The 17,708-nt window shown below is 30.6% G+C and overlaps 1 protein-coding gene across 1 annotated transcript in view; it reads left to right on the forward strand.

Moving 5' to 3' along the window:
* Nucleotides 1–17,708, forward strand: part of LOC117175065 (5-hydroxytryptamine receptor-like) — a 207,883-nt gene that overhangs the window by 132,846 nt on the left and 57,329 nt on the right. The window contains exon 4 of the mRNA XM_033364608.1: nucleotides 15,758–15,901. Within this exon, the coding sequence (XP_033220499.1) occupies nucleotides 15,758–15,901 (144 nt within the window). The remainder of the gene's footprint in view (nucleotides 1–15,757; nucleotides 15,902–17,708) is intronic.

Consider the following 17,708-nt stretch of genomic DNA (forward strand, 5'->3'; position numbering starts at 1 on the left):
CGCCAATTAGCACAAATGGTAAGTTCCGACAGTGCCTACAAGTGTGCCTACTGGCCGCTAGATGGCAATACCGGTTTCATATGTATACACCTGGTAGTTCTATTTGTGGGAGTTATTGCCAGTAATTACTTTAAAAGTGTATAAATTATTGATTAGTATCACGAATTGTATTCATTGTAGAGAATATTTTTAGCAATACAGTAAGCCACGTTAATGATAAGCAATAAATTTAAAATTATAATTGTTGTCTAAAATGAATAAAATTGACAAAAACTAACTAAGCTCTTTTATTTTAGACTGTAATTTTCAATTTACACAGGGAGAATGAATATTAAAGTAGTTTTCAAAAATGTACTTTGAATCAGCGGCGGACTGGCGTGGACCCTCAGGGTGGGCGCCCATTCTCGCCCTCTATTGGCGTGTCATGCTGTCCATCTTTTTTTTCGTGGTAATTTTTGTTTCTATGTTAAAAAAGTGCCCCCAAACGTGCTTCCCACTCTGCGCTCAGAGATCCAGCCCGTCGCTGCTTCGAATAAAGTTTATTCAGTAAATGGAATCCTACTATTCAACAGGTTCATCACCACAATTTTAACATGTTCATCACAAGAAAATAGGAAATGTACCCGGCAATAAGCGTAGAATAGAGAAAAAATAATATTTTCAGATTTCAGAACAAAAGTGAAGATTATTCTATTATTTTCAATGCGCGATTTTTCCATCTGTCTAAAATGCCACCATAAGAATAAGATACCTCCTAAACTTATTCACTTCTATTTCCATAGCGACCGCCACACAGTTTTCTATTCTCCCAAAGAGAACGTATTTTCAATATATTTAATTCCTTCTAATTGTACCGGTAACATACCTCACAGAGATATTTTTTATTCCTCACAAATGGTCATATTTTGATTTTATTTAATTCCTTCTAATTAGTTCATAAAATATGTATAAAAAGTTGTTTTAATTCCTTTGTGCAGAATGTAAGTTCTGAAATTTTAATTCCAACCAATTCAACTCTGCCTCTCCAGAGTTAAAATTATTGAAATTCACACATTTTAATAGATTTCTTTGGTGATTTTTTAAAGACGTTTAAATAAATTATTAAAATATAAATAAATATAAATTCGAATATTTTTCGAATTTATAAGTTATAAGAATATTTAATAATGAAAAATAGGTTAAGTAAATGCTTTCGTTAAATTTTACTAACTCGATTGAGAGGAATAGGATTTGCACTTTTTCTGTTCCCGTTGGGCATTTTTAGACGGAAGAAAATTCGCGTATTCATAGGAATACAAATTTTTAATTTTTTGAATTCAACGCTTATTGCTGGGTACTAAGTCGAATGCCGTACTCGATGCTGCTGTCCGGCAGACACTACCCACTGCCGTGCTACCAATCAGAGCAATCTACCGGATACGAACCTAGCGCCAGGTACCGGACATCTACACACTGCCTAAATAATAACTTGATAAGTCTGAAAAACAGTTTCACATTTCAGACTTCAAACTCTTCTCCCTATCCCCTTATCACCCCCTCTTTTCAATAATTCTTATTTCTCTCCCTGTTTTCAAAAAACTTCCACTTTTTCTCATTTTTTCTTTTAAATATAAACTAAATTAATAGAACCTTATAAGAAAATCCAATTATTATTGGTTCAAAGCTGTTTTTTATTGGATGAAAAGTCTATCATTATATTTTATGTAGGTTTAGAATTCATCTGTTTTGATTGAAAGTTTCACTAATTTCTTGAAAACTTAATTATTTATTTGAAAATTTGTTTATTTTTAGTCGGAAATAAAATTCTTTAACTAAGAATTTAACTTTTAAATTTTCTTATTTATCTTTTTAATTTATAAATGTTTGATTCAAAGTTATTTTTTTTAAGTTAGAAATTCAAGTAATTGGTTATAAAATCATGTACTTTGTTGATTATTCGTTTTTTCTGTTAACAAAATCTATTTGGTTCTGAAATGTTGAAGATTCGTTTTCTTATTGTGTATGATTACTTTTCTTGACTGAAAATGTGACTTCCATTTAAAGTTGAATATTTATATTTTTAATTGAAAATTGATCTGTTCTGGTTTAATATTAATAAACTTGCCTAAAAATTTATCTGTTTCGTTAGAGAATTAATCTTCTTGGTTAAAGTTTACCATTTTTTATTAATAATTCAACTGATCTATTTTGGTTTAAAGTTGAACCACATTGTAAAAAACTTATTTTTACATTCTCATCAGAGAAGGATTGAAATTTGTATAAAATTGTAGCCCCCCCCCAGTTTTTGTCAAATGACCACGTTTTGAGACCCCCTGAATTCGAAAAACAGGTTTTTACGAATATGCCTGTTTGCCTTTTCGTGGATTGTTTTATTTTGTTTAGCTTGTTAGTACGATGAATTTGAAAGAATTGACAGGTTGGATTGCACTTTGGTACACTCATTTAGTATCATAAAATGAAGGTCATGTTCGTTAGCCAGCCATTTTGGATAAAAATTTAACAAGTGAGCACATTTGGAATGTTTTTGAGATCCCTTTTTTTAAAGATTTAAAAATTTTCTGTACGGTTATTCATAGTATTTAAAAAGACAAACAATTTATCCAAATTAATTTCTTTGATGAACCCAAAATTTACCAGAGTAAATGCCCTACAAGATTATAACAACAATTTTTTTAATTTTTTTGAAAAATCGAAAATTCAAATTTTGACGGCATAAAAAATTGTGGGAAATCAAAGATTATATTTTGAGATCAAACTATGCAAGTTAGGTGAAAATGAGAGTAGACAAAAATTACGTATTTGAAAAAGGTCTACAAATTTGTTATCAATCACTTTTTCATAGGTTGCGTAGTTTTTCTTTTAATCGTGAAAAACATTATCAACAGTAAAAGAAATCTGATATCTGCGTAAGCACATTCTCATCACAACTTTTTCCTTTTAATTTTTTTTTTTTCGTCTCGTGTGTGGGTCTTCAAAAAATTTAATTTTCTTATGTTTTTAATGCTGATTTTTACAATTAAAACAAAAAAGAGAACTATCAAAACATTATTCATGACAAATTAATTCATTTTTACATTCTCATCAGAGAAGGTATTAGATTTGTGTAAAAACTACCCCCCCCCCCCGCCGCTTCCCCCAGATTTGGTCAAAAGTCGTAAATTACCTTTTTTGTAAAAAATTCATAAGTTCGATTGAAAATTAAATTATTTATTCAAAAATTGATCTATTTCAAATAGTCAACTATATGCGGTAGAAAAACCACTAATTGAACATTCATTTTTTCTTTTTTCTTTGAAAATAAGGTTTTGCAACTTAAAATTCAACGATTCTATTTTTGATGGGAAAGTTATCTTTTTTATTTGGAAAATCTGTCTTTTTGGCTTCAAAATTCACCCATTTAGTTGAAAATACAAATGCCGAATTTATCTTGGGTCGATAATATTGGTTAATGTATCGACAAAGATATAAATATTATTTTTTGATCAGAAGAGATTCACGTGTTATCAAATCTTTGGGACAACAGTACTATGGGATGCAGAACCACCCTTCCATTAAAGTATCACACAATATGTTCATGCTCCCAATTCCATATATAATTTGAAAGAATTTTGTAGAAAAAAATCTCTACGAGAAACTTCTGTGCTAAATCACATATAGCTTTTTGTAACTATTACTTTAGTCGTTGTCGGGGCAACTTTTATAATGTTCTTTTCTTAGCAACTCAATTTAAGTCCTTTTCTACTAAAAAATACTGCGTCTTAATTTTTGGTAAATATCCGACTCGCAAGGGGCATAACTGTCTTTTGTAGTAAAAATATTTTTTTGAATCTACTTAAGTCTAAAATTTATTTTAAAAAACCTAAACAATTAAATCCCACATCTTGAAAGTCTATTTAAAGTTTTGAATTAATTTTGTAAATATAAATTCACTCTGTAAATTCCCGTTTACCGAAAAAACATATTGCAGGTAATTCTATAACTTATTTATAATTGCTTATTATTTTAGTTATTTTATTATTTTAATTAGTTCTTGAATAAATATATAAGTTGCACCATTATACAATCAGTTATAAAAAAAAACTATGGGATATATTGAATAGAATCTAAGAAAGAAGCTTCTTGCGAACAGTATTTCGATAACAATGTGATATAACTGATTCTCCAATTAGTTCCATTTGGATTCCTGTCACTTCTTTAATAAGAAATATCTGTATTCTTAGGAGATCCAGCTCGTATATCTAGAATTCTCACGAATCCTATTTCAATTTATTTTTATTTTATCAGAAGACAAATCTAGCTGCATCTCGGTATACTGCAACCTTCTAAATAACAAAAATACATTTTAAAAAACTAGTTTGAAACGTATTTTCTTCAAGCTGTTAATGATAGTTGACCCTTTGTAGTTAAAAGAAAACAGAATTTCAACTTTACTGTAACGTGGGAAGTTTTGAAAATAATACAATTAGATGAAAAAGGCATGAGATAATTTAAGAAGGCCTATACAAGTATAATAAAATAAAATAATTCGTAGCAAATAAAGTTCTCAGTACTTGTGCAAAGGAATAACCTAGATCTTCTTTATTCTTAAAAATTACTCATATTTATGGAGTTAATTGTAAAATGGCAAAAGTACTGTAGCGCTTTTTTCCCAGCTCAATGAACCAGAATAAAGATATTTTTAGGGAGAAAAGTGCATATAATAATTTACTTGTTTTTAGACTCTCGTTTTTTATTTCAAAATAGATGTAATTTCTTCGATATTTATTAAGGACGGGAATTTCACAAAAGGATTAAGATTTTTCGTTTCGTTTAGCTCAGGAATAATTGTTAATGAGATTAAATACTATATATCATTCATAAAAAAGTTATCCTTTAACATTAAATAAATATTGCCCTCAGAAATTTATTTATGAATCATTTTTCGAAATATCAGTTTTTATTTTAAATTCTTGCAACAAAATTCAAAAAATCATTTTGAATACTCGTAATCAATTAATGTTAATTGTTATTTCTTCATTTTACTTATATCCAACTTTCATTTCTCAGCTTCATTCAATTGTACTTAGCCACGTTTTTGTATCGTACATATATTTGCTTGAATTTCACTACATTTTGTATAAAATCTAGAAAAATATTACAAAAAGTTTAAATAAGATTCAATATCAGAGTTAAGGCTACCTAAATCTAGTTTTTATATAATACAGAAAATAAATTTTTTTAAATGTCACTACGAATAAAAAAGGAAAAGGCTGAAAACCCTGGAAACGGAGACTATGCGAATAACAATTTTGATACGCAGAAACCGAGTTTTCCTGTACTTCATTCTTCTGCAGAGATACCTTCAATTTATGTTAAAGGAAAAAAGTACTTATTGTATTTTTATCCAGATTACTAAAAATTAAATTTCTTCTCTTATCTTTCTAGTCTTTCTGAAATTGTATAAATATACAGGTGTAAGTCCTACGGTCATTTGTAAATTCTCTGGGAAATCAAGAAAAGAGTTACTGAAGGAAATTATGTTTCGCTTCGAATATCGTCCCTATTTCCGGTTTATGTTTCAAGCATCCGTCGAACAACGAGGCTTCGTCGCTTCCATTCCTCTTCCGTTGAGCCTCACAGTATTTACGGCTTGTAAAGCACGTATGTAGTTCCACAGTTGACGATATGACGATATCATATCCTGGAAATGGTGCGAGATATCGATTTAGTGAACAAAATGGAGTAATTCCAAAAGGAAAGAGAGTCATTGCCAGAAATGATACAGAAGGCATGTTGAGAATATTGGGATAGATGCTGGCTGCCGGGCTCCTGCTAAATTCGTTTTCGATCCAGCTCGTCCATCCGAGATTGTATGATAACTATATAATAAATGGCAGGGAAGGTTGCCAACGAAACGTATAGATCTACCTATATTTGATTTCGAATATCAATGAGAACCATCCCAGATTAATAATCTTACCTTTCGGAAAATGAGCAGAGAAATATATTACATTATTTAAAATGCAGGAAATTAACAGAAAGAAGTGAAGGGATCAGAAACAGATACACCTATCAGAAGGAAATACAATTTATAAAGCAGATAGGAATGATATAATTTTATAAGGGAATGTTTCTAACAAGAGTTTAGAAATTTTCTTTAGAGGAAATATTTTTAGCATAGATCTTGTCTGGCTTTTTTTAAATATTATCAAATTTAGTTATTTACTTATTACAAACTGAATTTTTGAAATATTATGTGAGCGTTCGCATTTAAAGAGCCCTTTTGACCGGTATGTACGTGTTATACTTTTTCTTCAAACATGAAACATACTTACTTCTGGTTGCTTCCAAGACATGTATATATTACAAACAGATACAGTATGGTTCCCCGCATGATCCTTCACTGAAACCCGAAAATAATAATTTTGTCCTCGACTTGGACAAATATGAATATCTGCTGAATTAGAACCGGCCATAAGGTCCATTCTCATGCGACCACCGACATATAATAAAAAAACCTAAGCATTATAGGGTTATCAGACCTTTTGTTATCTGAGGATAGCGACCTTATCTTTATTGAACGGATCATTTATAAATCATCTACCATGGTAAATCGCTCTCGGCTGCAATTCTTGCTTCACATAAATGTCTTGCCCACAAGTTTCGAAAGTCTTACTGGTACAATCGATCGACGCTTTGGGCAAAGGAACTCAATCCGGATCCGAAAATGCCCTGTGAAAGAGTAAAGGGCAAACATATTATCTACAAGATATCTGAAAAGATGCATTGGTTCTCTACTTTTTATTCATAATACGTATGGCTTGGAAAGGTGGATAAAAATGAGAAACTGAATCAAAGATTTCTAACAAAACATTGATCAAGAAAAATAATAAATAATATTAATATGCAATTTTTTTAAATTTTCTCCTAACATTTTGTTTCACATGATAAAAAATTAACTGTCCTGGTATTTTGTTTGCTTTTGATTTTATATGCAATTAATATCACAGGTTTGCTATCAAGTCGTTTAATGAGACTTAGAGGTGTTATATGAAGTATCTATTATAATATACTCTTAATAATTAAGACGAACAGAAAAACCTAAAAATAATCCCTGTTTTAAGTACATTAGCAGAACTTGCTACTAGTATAATAAACTTAAAAATAAATGGGTGTCACTAATATCCACTAAAAGAACTTTTTCATAAATTTTGTGCGCGTTTCTTTTAAGAGTATTTCTTTTACCTCTAGATCTAAAATGTCTTCATTAAGCGTATCAAACAGAACCAGGCCAATTAGGAAGGATATAACACCAAAGTATGAAAAATTACCCATTATAAATCTAAGAAATGTATATTTTTTATGTATGGCTTTTCTTTGTAATTAATTTAAAAAGTTTCTTCTTTAGTGACTTGTAAAGATGTCAATATAAAAAATTTTTGCTCCTTTATGGGCTTCCATGAACCACGTGGCACATTGTCACGACTGTCATCCCAACAAATTTAGTTTGCATCAGTTGCAAAAAGTATTCCTCTCTCGAGGAAGTTGAGCTTTAAATGAACCTTGGAGGAAACTAACCAATTTTTTCATGATCCCTCTTTATACAATGACATACAAGTGCACCAGGTGTAAAAAATACATCTCCCTCGAGGTAGTTCAGTTCTAAATGAACATTGGCCGCCACCAACCAATTTTTTTCATGACTCGTTATTATACAATAACTTTCAAGTACATTAGGTGAAAAAAATATATCCTTCTCGGAGAAGTTGAGTTCTAAATGAACCATGGAGGGAACCAATGATTTTTTCATGAATTCGTTGGTTCCAATGTTCATTTAGAAATTAACATCCTCGAGGAAGATGTATTTTTTCACCCTTATCAAAGCGTAGTTGGATTTCTTAACAAAAGTTTGTTGGAGGTTGTGACGACATTCGTGACCTATCGGAGTCGACCTGGGGTATTGGTACTGATAGCAAAATTTTTGTTAGGAACATCCAGAGTCCATTACTGGCTTCGAATCGCAGACGGAAAATTATTGGAATTTCTACGGAAAGTTAACGATATTTCCAACCGGAATTTCCGTATAATTTCCGTGAAGTATTTTCAGGAGAATCTTTCCATATAGGGCCCTAATAAACCATAGTTTTTTCTACTTTCCTTGTAGTTTTTCGCCATGGTATAGCACTAGAGTAGACCTACCCCTCCCTACTTTACAAGCTGAATGATTTATGGAAGTAATCATACGATGTATTAATTAAATTAAAAAATTGTACTACTTAGAATGGTAAAATTAGCAACAGAAAATTGGTGCAATTTTACTACTCTGACTATAGGGTGAATATCACTTGTATGCTAGAAGTTCCAACCAATCTCGTAACTTTACCACTTTCGCACTGACAATATAGCAAGGCGTTGGAGAAGTACAGTTTCTGTTTGTGAATCTGTGACTTTCAGAGTAGGTAATAAATTGACCTACTTTTAGTGATGAATTTGTTGACGCTGGTAAAAGTACAGAAATGTTAAAAAATCCTTTTTCCCACGTAATCTCATATCTTTAAATTTGATCATTTATAATGCAGCGTACTTGCACAGCTCTGAACGTAGTTCCTGTTGAAAATTCCTATATAGAGTCATGTATAGAATTCCTACATGGGAACTTTGCAAGAACCTGCACATGATCCTATGATGATTCCTGCCATCTTGATCAAAAAGTCTTAGGACTTTATTTTTAAAATCAAAAATACAAGTTTATTCATCATAATCGATTTGGTTCCCTTCAAAGTACTCCCCATCGACTGCAACACACTTACGTTAGCGCTTTATCCAATCCTCGAAACATTTGTTATAATCGGTTTGCGGTATAGCCATCAGAGCCATCTTTGATTTTTCCATGACCTCATCTCGGATGCTGGAACGCGTTCCACGGAGCGGTTTCTTCAGCCGACCAAATAGGAAAAAGTCGCAGGGAGCCAAATCAGGTGAATTTGGTGGTTGTTGGAAGGTATTCGTTTCGTTTTTTGCCAAATGCTCACGGATAACGATGGCATTGTGCAAAGTCGATGACATTTTTTTGTGAAAAATCGAAATCAGATACAAAGATAGATGTACACAATACGGCGTCAATTCAACAAATGTCAAGCTATCAAGCTGCAAATCTGAGAGAACGTCAATGAGACTTCTACCAACACAACAAAAAAAGAAGAATTAAAATCGGCCGAATAAGACCGACACACGGTGACGAGTCCAAAAACTTTTTGATCAAGGTGGTATGTGGGTTCTGACGTATGTACAGTTTCCTGGCCATCGGGAAATGGTTGACATTGGATGTGTGGTTCGAGTTCGTCGGATGAATGGCTAGAAATTTTATAATAACTTTATTGTCTAGCCTCGATGGCTGCGCGTGTTTGCGCACTTTTGGTTCATGTTTAGATCCTGTCGAGTCAGCAGTTCGAGGGTTAGAATCCTCAGAGTTGTGCGAAATTATAAATAAATATAAATTAAATCGCACAAATAAAATTTTTCCTGCACAAGTCTCTATGCAGGAACCTTTGTAATATCCTGTGTCATTTGATACATGGAAATTATTCCTGCATATAGGTTTCCATATAAGAACCTCTAAAGTACTTGGGTAAGATCCTATGTCAGCAATTTCACGATGACGAGGAAACTGTACAGAAACCTACATAAAATCATTGTCACTTTTCCTTGAAGGAGTCATACGTCAGAACACACCTAGGAACCCTCATAGGATCATGTACAGGTTCTTGCAAAGTTTTTATGTAGGATTCTATACAGGATCCTATATAGGAATTTTCAACAGGGGTATAAGTACAAGTAATTGTAAAGTTTCAACGTTGCGGAGAATAATGAAAAAATGGTCAAATTAAAATTATGTGTAAAAGTGCGTGTGTCAGAACGGTATAAATGATGTAAACATTTATTTGCAAAATTGATTGAAAATATTAAACAAGAACTTTTTTATTTAATGAACTGCTTTCTGTTGTTTTCCTTGTTTCAAAGGGAAATTTACAATTCCTAGTCAAATTACCATTATTTGCATTTCTCATGTAAATGCTACAGTTACCATGTTGAATAAAAACACGAATATTTTTGGTTAGAAAATCATCATCCAAAATTCATAATGCATTTTTCATTTTACAGAATCTGTCTGGAAACGTACATGACCTAAAACTTAAATTTCGTACTGAAAGTGGATATTGGTTATTATTGTTTAATTTCAGGAATTTCTTTCATGTCTCGAAATAGGTTTCTTTACATATTTGTTTGTCCTAAAAATTACTTTCAAATTCTTTCACAACAAACAAAACCATATCACTGTAGATTTTTATGCGTGGTGATGGTAAACGTTGTAAGGTCCCTGCAGGTCTGATTTTTAAATAAATAATATAAAATAAACAATAATTCTAACAAAATTGTACTGAAATATTATGTTGTAACAATACTTTATACACTTTTCAAATTAATTAAAGATCTAAAGTTAAAAAAATATTCTCTAAATTTGTATCGGAAGCAAAAAATATTAAGTTATAAAGAAGATTTCATTTCAAAGGGTGAATTTTATTAAAAATCGATTCTGACAATTCCTATATGGCTTTTGTTCTGCATGCAAATGGCATTATCGAAAATATTAAATTAAAAAAATATATTTGTTTTTGAACAGATTTCTCTTTAGCTAAAACTTTATTTCAAAGGCTTGACGAGACTTGTGACGTCGCATCCATTTTCCATCTTTCTTGTAACTAGAATTAGTCCTGAATAACGAATATAAAAAAAGTGCAATTAAATTTCCACAAATGACTAAAAATATAATAGAAAATATATACTAGATATAAATAAATGGCGAAACATATCAATTTATTTGATAAACAACATTTAAAATAATTTCTTAAAATTAAAATGAATCAATTTTTGATTATAGTTTAAAGATAAAACCTTACTACATTCTCATCAAGAGAAGGTATTAGATTTTTGTAATATTTGAGCCCCCCCCCTCCCGTTTTTGTCAAATTTCCACGTTTTGAGACCCCCTGATTTCGAAAAACAGGTTTTTACGAATGCGTCTGTGCCTATACGTGTGCGTGTATCCGTGTGTGTCTCTCTGTCTGTAGATTTTTAGTTTGTGAGCACGATAACTTTCGAAAGAATTGACAGATTGGATTGGCCTTTGGTATTGTTTTAGTGTCCTACAATAAACGTCAAGTTCGTTATCCAACCATTCTGGGTGAAAATTCAAAAAGTGAGCGTATTTTGAAAGTTTTTGAGACCATTTTTCTTTTTAATTCAAAAATTGTCTGCACGGATATTGATAGTATCCAATTAGGCGAACAATTTTTCCTTATAACTTTTTTTTATAAAACTAAAATTTACCAGAGTTATAGCATTTACAATATTTCAAAAAACACACTAAAATCAACATTTTAAGCGAAATAACGCATGATATGAAAAAAAGTCAAGAGAAGAAAAATATTTCTTTTCCAATGCCCCACAAGATTGTTTAAACAGCTTTTTGATTCCTTTAAAAAGCTGAAAATTCAAAATTTGATGGTACCAAAAATTTTCAAAACCACATTTTGTCAAGATTTCAAAATTCTGTGTACAATTATTCATAGTACTGAGAAACTCAAGCAATTTATCCCAATGACTTTTTTCTGTAAAAACACAATTATCAGAGTTAGAGCATTTTAAAAATCCAAAAAAACAAACTAAAATGAACATTTTAGGCCAAATAACGCACGATATGAAAAAAGCCACAAAAAGGAAAACGTTGCTTTTTGAAAGCCCTACAAGTTTATGATAACAATTTTTCTAATTTTGTCGACTAGTTAAAAATTCCAAATTTGATTGTACCAAAAATAATGAAAAATCCAGAAATTCAATTTTTTAGTAAAACTATGCAAGATACGAAAAAAATCATTAAGTGAAAATTACGCGCCGTGGAAATCCCTACAAATTTATAATAAATCATTTTTCGATAGGATGCGTAGATTTTTTTTTAGTAGTAAAAAAAAAATTAAAAATGAAAATAAATGATGAAAAAAAGGAAATAAGAATTAGTATTATTCAATTTTTATGCATATTATGAATTGTAATGATATGAATTTATTGAAATGATACATGTTTAAGCGCAGCTTAGAATACAATTCAAAGCAAAATAAGAAACAAGTTTAAAAATAATCATGATAAATACAATTTGCTCTTTATATTTCAATTTTTGAATAAGAAATCCCGGGCAGGGTTACAAAAGAAATGTATCATATTTAATATAAAAGTGTTGTGTATAATGTAGAAAAGTTGACATTTTGGACAAATCGAGAGCGAAGCACGAGATACGTGATGAGAATGTGTTCGTTAAAGCCGAAAGCGCTTTAACAAAAGATAGTTCAAAATCACAATATTACAGTTGTCAGTCCGTTGACCTTTGATTTTAAAAGGTGTGTCCACGAATGCGGGAGAAATATAAAGTTATAAAAAAATTATGTTTCGAACCTTCCAATAGGTATTATTGCTTAGCCCTCGGCGTGCAGGCATTCTGCCAGCTGGTGTCATAACATGGAATACCTAATTGGTTCTACAATTGAAGTTTCTTCTTTTTTTTTTGCATTTTTAACTACAGAAATTGTATTATATATATTTATACTCTTTTATAACTAAACAAAATTATTCATTCGAAAAACGATTTTTCTAAGTGAGTTCAAACTTTTGCAGGGACAGTGTATTTCTATACTTTTAATGTAAATGACTTGAAAAATATTGGGAAAATTATTTCCTGTCGCTCTAATCCACATTTTTATCTTTTATTCAGTAACTTTAGTTAGAGGGTGAATAGTGAGATACTTTTTGTTTCAATGCGACGTCCAAGCAGGGCCTAAAAAAAGTATTCAAAGACACTCATATTTGCGGGCATATGTAGTATATATTGCATTAAAATAGAAATATTAATGATAAAAATTGTACCTTTGAAGTCTAACTTTGAGACTCTCAGGCATACATTTTAATGTGCTTATATATTTGTTTTCTACGCGACTTTAAAGTTTTAATCAGGCATATCATATTTTTTGACTTTAGCTTACAATAACAGAAACTGATTTTTAGTATGGATTTGACAAGTCCCCTATTGTCATTATTATAATTTGATTGATTTTTTAAAATTAATAATATAAAGCAATGAAAGGGCTAACGATATATATAAAAAATGTCAACATGAAGAAATACTTTTTTTTAAGAATTTAAAAATATTAACACTCTAGGGGATGAAAGGATGATGGCGTGAAGAGCTTTAGAAAATCCTGAACTACCTTTGTGTTACTTATTTGTTACTAACTGTTCTGCAAGATTAAATAATAAGATTCATGTGTAAGTATGTACGTTCTGTAATGCTGATCTATGCACACTCTTGAATTCTCAGGTATCAATATTAATTCACTTGCAATCTCTCTTGCAATTAAAAGTAACGTGAGCCACGAATCGAGCACGGAGAAAAGCGCTTCGAATTTAATAAGTGAAGAATCGATTTTCCATCTTACAATAATCGCAACCGTCATCAAATTTTTTCTCTTAAGTCGTGACCGGCGGAGAACTAATTGAAATGAAAATGCTTTGCGATCAGAAACGCGAGTTTGAGAGTCACGCTGTAGTTGCGATATAATAAGAAATTGAGAAACGCTTAGTTAGTTTGAATTATGTTATGAATTTTTAATGTGAATTAAAATAATTCATCGATAAAAAGAAGAGTATTCAGTAAGTGGAAAACTTGATTTCACCAGTTTATTTATTTCATTCATTTCAGCAGTATATTTCAATAAGGGAAAATCTAACTTGCAATTTTTTTTCTTTGTTGAAAGTCTTCTATCAGGTTTGATTAAATCGACTTGATTGTCATGATAGAGACGTGGAGTAGATATTAAAGTGCAATTCCTATGTACTTCGGATGCATTGATTATCGAAAAAGATAAACCAAAATGCTCTTCCGTTACTGGCATCGACTTTCTCTCGTATTCGGCACACAAATTCTGATTTGAATTTCACTTCTGAAACGTTCTCAGTATCTCATTTAAATGTTGGATAATTTCTTCTATTTAAATTCAAAGGACGTAGTTCCGTTTAATTAAAATATAGATGACGGAGACTGTAAATTTTCATTAGAGTTTGAAAAAAAGTTTTATGACTCTTTCAATTCAGCGGATGGAAAAAACCTCAAAAAAGTTGAGACCTTTAAATTTCCAAACGGTATTCAATTTTCTGACGAGATTTTGTAATTCTGTAAATATGAAACAATTAAAAGCATGTTTTACATTTTTTTTCTATGAATTTTAGATAATTTTAAATATTCAGTGAAATAATAATCAAGCAAACGGTTAATGTCATGAAAAAATAATAATTTGAAAGCATGTAATTTTCGTTAACTTCAGAATTAGGGAAGAAGGATAATTATTATCCACGCATAATTTATATCAATCGATAGAAAGAGAAGTATAATCGATAATGCAATGTGAATATATTTGAAACGTAGATCAATTTCTTAACTTTGTGTACTAAGAAAAAATGTAATCTGTATCAATTCAAATACCTAAATATTCAATCTTCCATAAAAGTGCACAGGCGACAACGTGCCCTACTTGTTGAGTTATGTGGTAATTTCCCAACAATTAAACAGATTTATATTTTATTATGAACATATAATATTCAGCAAATAAGACTTTTATTTGCAAATTCTAACTAACCTTATCTATTTGTGACATATTGCATGCTTCGAAAAGGTAGAAAGATTAGTATTAATCTAGTTTTTATACATTTACATCAAAATACTACTAGCTTCACCCAAAACACCAAAAACAAACTTTTCACCTTAGAAATATAATAATGATCTAGATTAACCCAATTTTTCAATATTTCATTCGTAAATTAATATACTGAACGTAACCTCCCTCGTTAGTCAGAATATATAACGTAACCTCCCCGCCAGAATATTTTATAAAACCGACCGCGCAACATTTCCCGCCCTGCTGCATTACCAGCTTCCCAACTAGCTTCAACTGTAACGAATAATAATGCGTCCTTTTGTAATGATAATTGTAACGAGCTTAATTTTTCTTAAAATAACTGGAACCGTAACCGTATCCGTAATCGTAATAGTAATCATAACCGTTTTCGAAGTATCTGAATATATCAAATCGATTTTTCAAATTAAATATTAAATTAACAGTCAATATACTATTTTAATTAAACTAATTATTATCGACGAATGGAGCAACACCGACCTTAGGCCGGTTGGGGTCCTATACTACAATCATGTACATATGTGCATTCAATAATTCAGTTCTCCATTTCGATGCTTCAACAAGTTACACTCTGTCACTGACATATTGAAGTGATTCGGGCGAATCGCTAGGTAGGAATCGAATCGGATTTTGCGTGAAATATGGCATGATCATATGGATGTAGCAGAATTGTGTGATCTAGTTTTGCGATGCTGTTCAATGCAAGAATCATAAGCTAAACATTAAGCATGTGATACTATTCCGTAGAGACAGCAGCGCCAATAAATCATTCTAATGCCGTTCATTTAAATCAAAATGGTTTTTAATATATCCTACAATAGGATGTGATTATATTTTTAGAACATACTTTCGTAATAACTAATTAAGAAGACTATACGATACAATTTATTTAGAATAAGATTTTTCTAACTGTATAGATAAAACCAATAAGTATTCTAGATATAAACTCTCTTAGTAATAACCAAATTATTCAATTTCAGATAAACTCAAGATGGTCTCTGGGCCCAGAGCTCTGTGATATGTGGACAAGCAGTGACGTCCTTTGTTGTACAGCTTCAATTTTGCATCTAGTGGCCATCGCAGTTGACAGATATTGGGCTGTCACCGATCTTAATTATATACAGGTTAATTATTACATACTCAGTCAGTTGTCGTGGACGTCTGTAAACACGTTAACGAGTTATTTAGCTAGACATTTTAAATACAAATTCAAAAAGGTAGAGCGACATTAAAAATTTTCAGACAATTTTTTTTTAATTAAAAATTTTTCTGTACGGTTATTTGTAGAACTTCGTAAGCCAAGAAATGCATCATTATTACTTTTTTCGATGAAAACAAATAATTAGAGTGATAACATTTAAAAAAATTAACAAGTCAAACGGAAATGAAAATTTTTAGCCAAGCAACAACATTTTTATGAAACAAAAAATAATTGAAAAATGCAAAATTTCATTTTGCGGTCAAACTATGCAAGATAAAAAAGGACGAATAAGCTAAAATTGTACTTTGAAAAAGTTCTATAAATTTTTTTTATCACATTTTTATAGGAGTCGTAGTTTTTGATTTCTTCGGAAAAATCATCATTGAAAATACAAAAGCGACATTTTTGGAAATTCGACACATGCTAAGAAAAAAGTAAGGGCACAAAAGTTCTGCAACCAAAATGAACTACAAGTTTCTTATCAACATTTTTTTATAGAAGGCCCGGTTCTTGTTTTAATTGTAAAAACAAAAGATGTACATTTTAATACCAATGCAAATTATGAACTGTAATAATATAAATTTATTTAAATCATATATTTTTCAAGGTAGCTCAGAATAAGCTGAAATGAAAAGTTACATTTTCAGTTCCCTATAAGGACCAAATATTAAAGTAACCGTGAAAAATAAAATTTGTGCATTATTTGGCAGCATATTAATAAGCAGTATCAGACTGAGGTACATAAATAAATATAATATACATTTGATATAATAGTGTTGAACATAATTTAGAAAAGCTCACGTCGCCCGATGAGGTAGTGTCCGCGCGACGGGCAGATTTTTTGTATTTGAGATCGAAATTAAATCTACTTGCTCATGAATAATTTTATGAAAAATCTGCTTGAAAAAGATTAACAATTAAAAATTACACTTCCAAAACTGTAAGCTAAACTTTAAACTTCCTAAACTTTCCGGCTCATTATAAACAAATAAATCACAAATGAAAAAAGAGGACAAAAGGAAAAATTCAACCAGACCGATCATTTTACTTGTTTATTTCTCCGCTTTTTTCATACTTATGCCACAAGGAAACTACCATGTTTCGAGGCTAACTTATACTACCTCATCAGGGTTTTTTATGTGAAAATCACAAAGTATGATCAATAGATTCTTATGCTAGTTAAAACACAACATAATAGCTGCATTTAAAAACAGATGTATAAATATATATATATCTCTTTTTGAAAAATTTTTTAATCTAATTTTGCATTCGTTAGTAAAAATATCGACAAATATATAAGAATATATTTTTTTTTAATAAGCATAAGAAGCAATAATTTTGAATTAAAAAGTACAAACATTTTGGCAGATCTGAATATCTATTTTGTTAATTAAATAAGCACCCTGATATTTTTTACAGTTTCTCTAGTAATATCAGTTATATTTCCTCACTTCAATTCTGAGTCGAGACATAAGCCTTCGTCGAACATTTCTACTCATAAATGATATTAAAATTGATGAATACAAACTTTGTAATTAATAAATAAGTTATTTTTAATTTAAAAAATCAGAATCTGTGGGTCTGAGCGAGTATCACATTTAAAAATTTTCTTACCAAAATCTAAAATTTTAATTTTCTAGAAGGATCTCCTAGGCTGTTAGAAACACGTAAAAACAAACAAAACTTTCGGTATCCTCGCCGAATAAATATAATACAAATGAAAATCCGTA

Source organism: Belonocnema kinseyi, chromosome 6 (genome assembly GCF_010883055.1).
Source record: "Belonocnema kinseyi isolate 2016_QV_RU_SX_M_011 chromosome 6, B_treatae_v1, whole genome shotgun sequence".
Taxonomy (NCBI): domain Eukaryota; kingdom Metazoa; phylum Arthropoda; class Insecta; order Hymenoptera; family Cynipidae; genus Belonocnema; species Belonocnema kinseyi.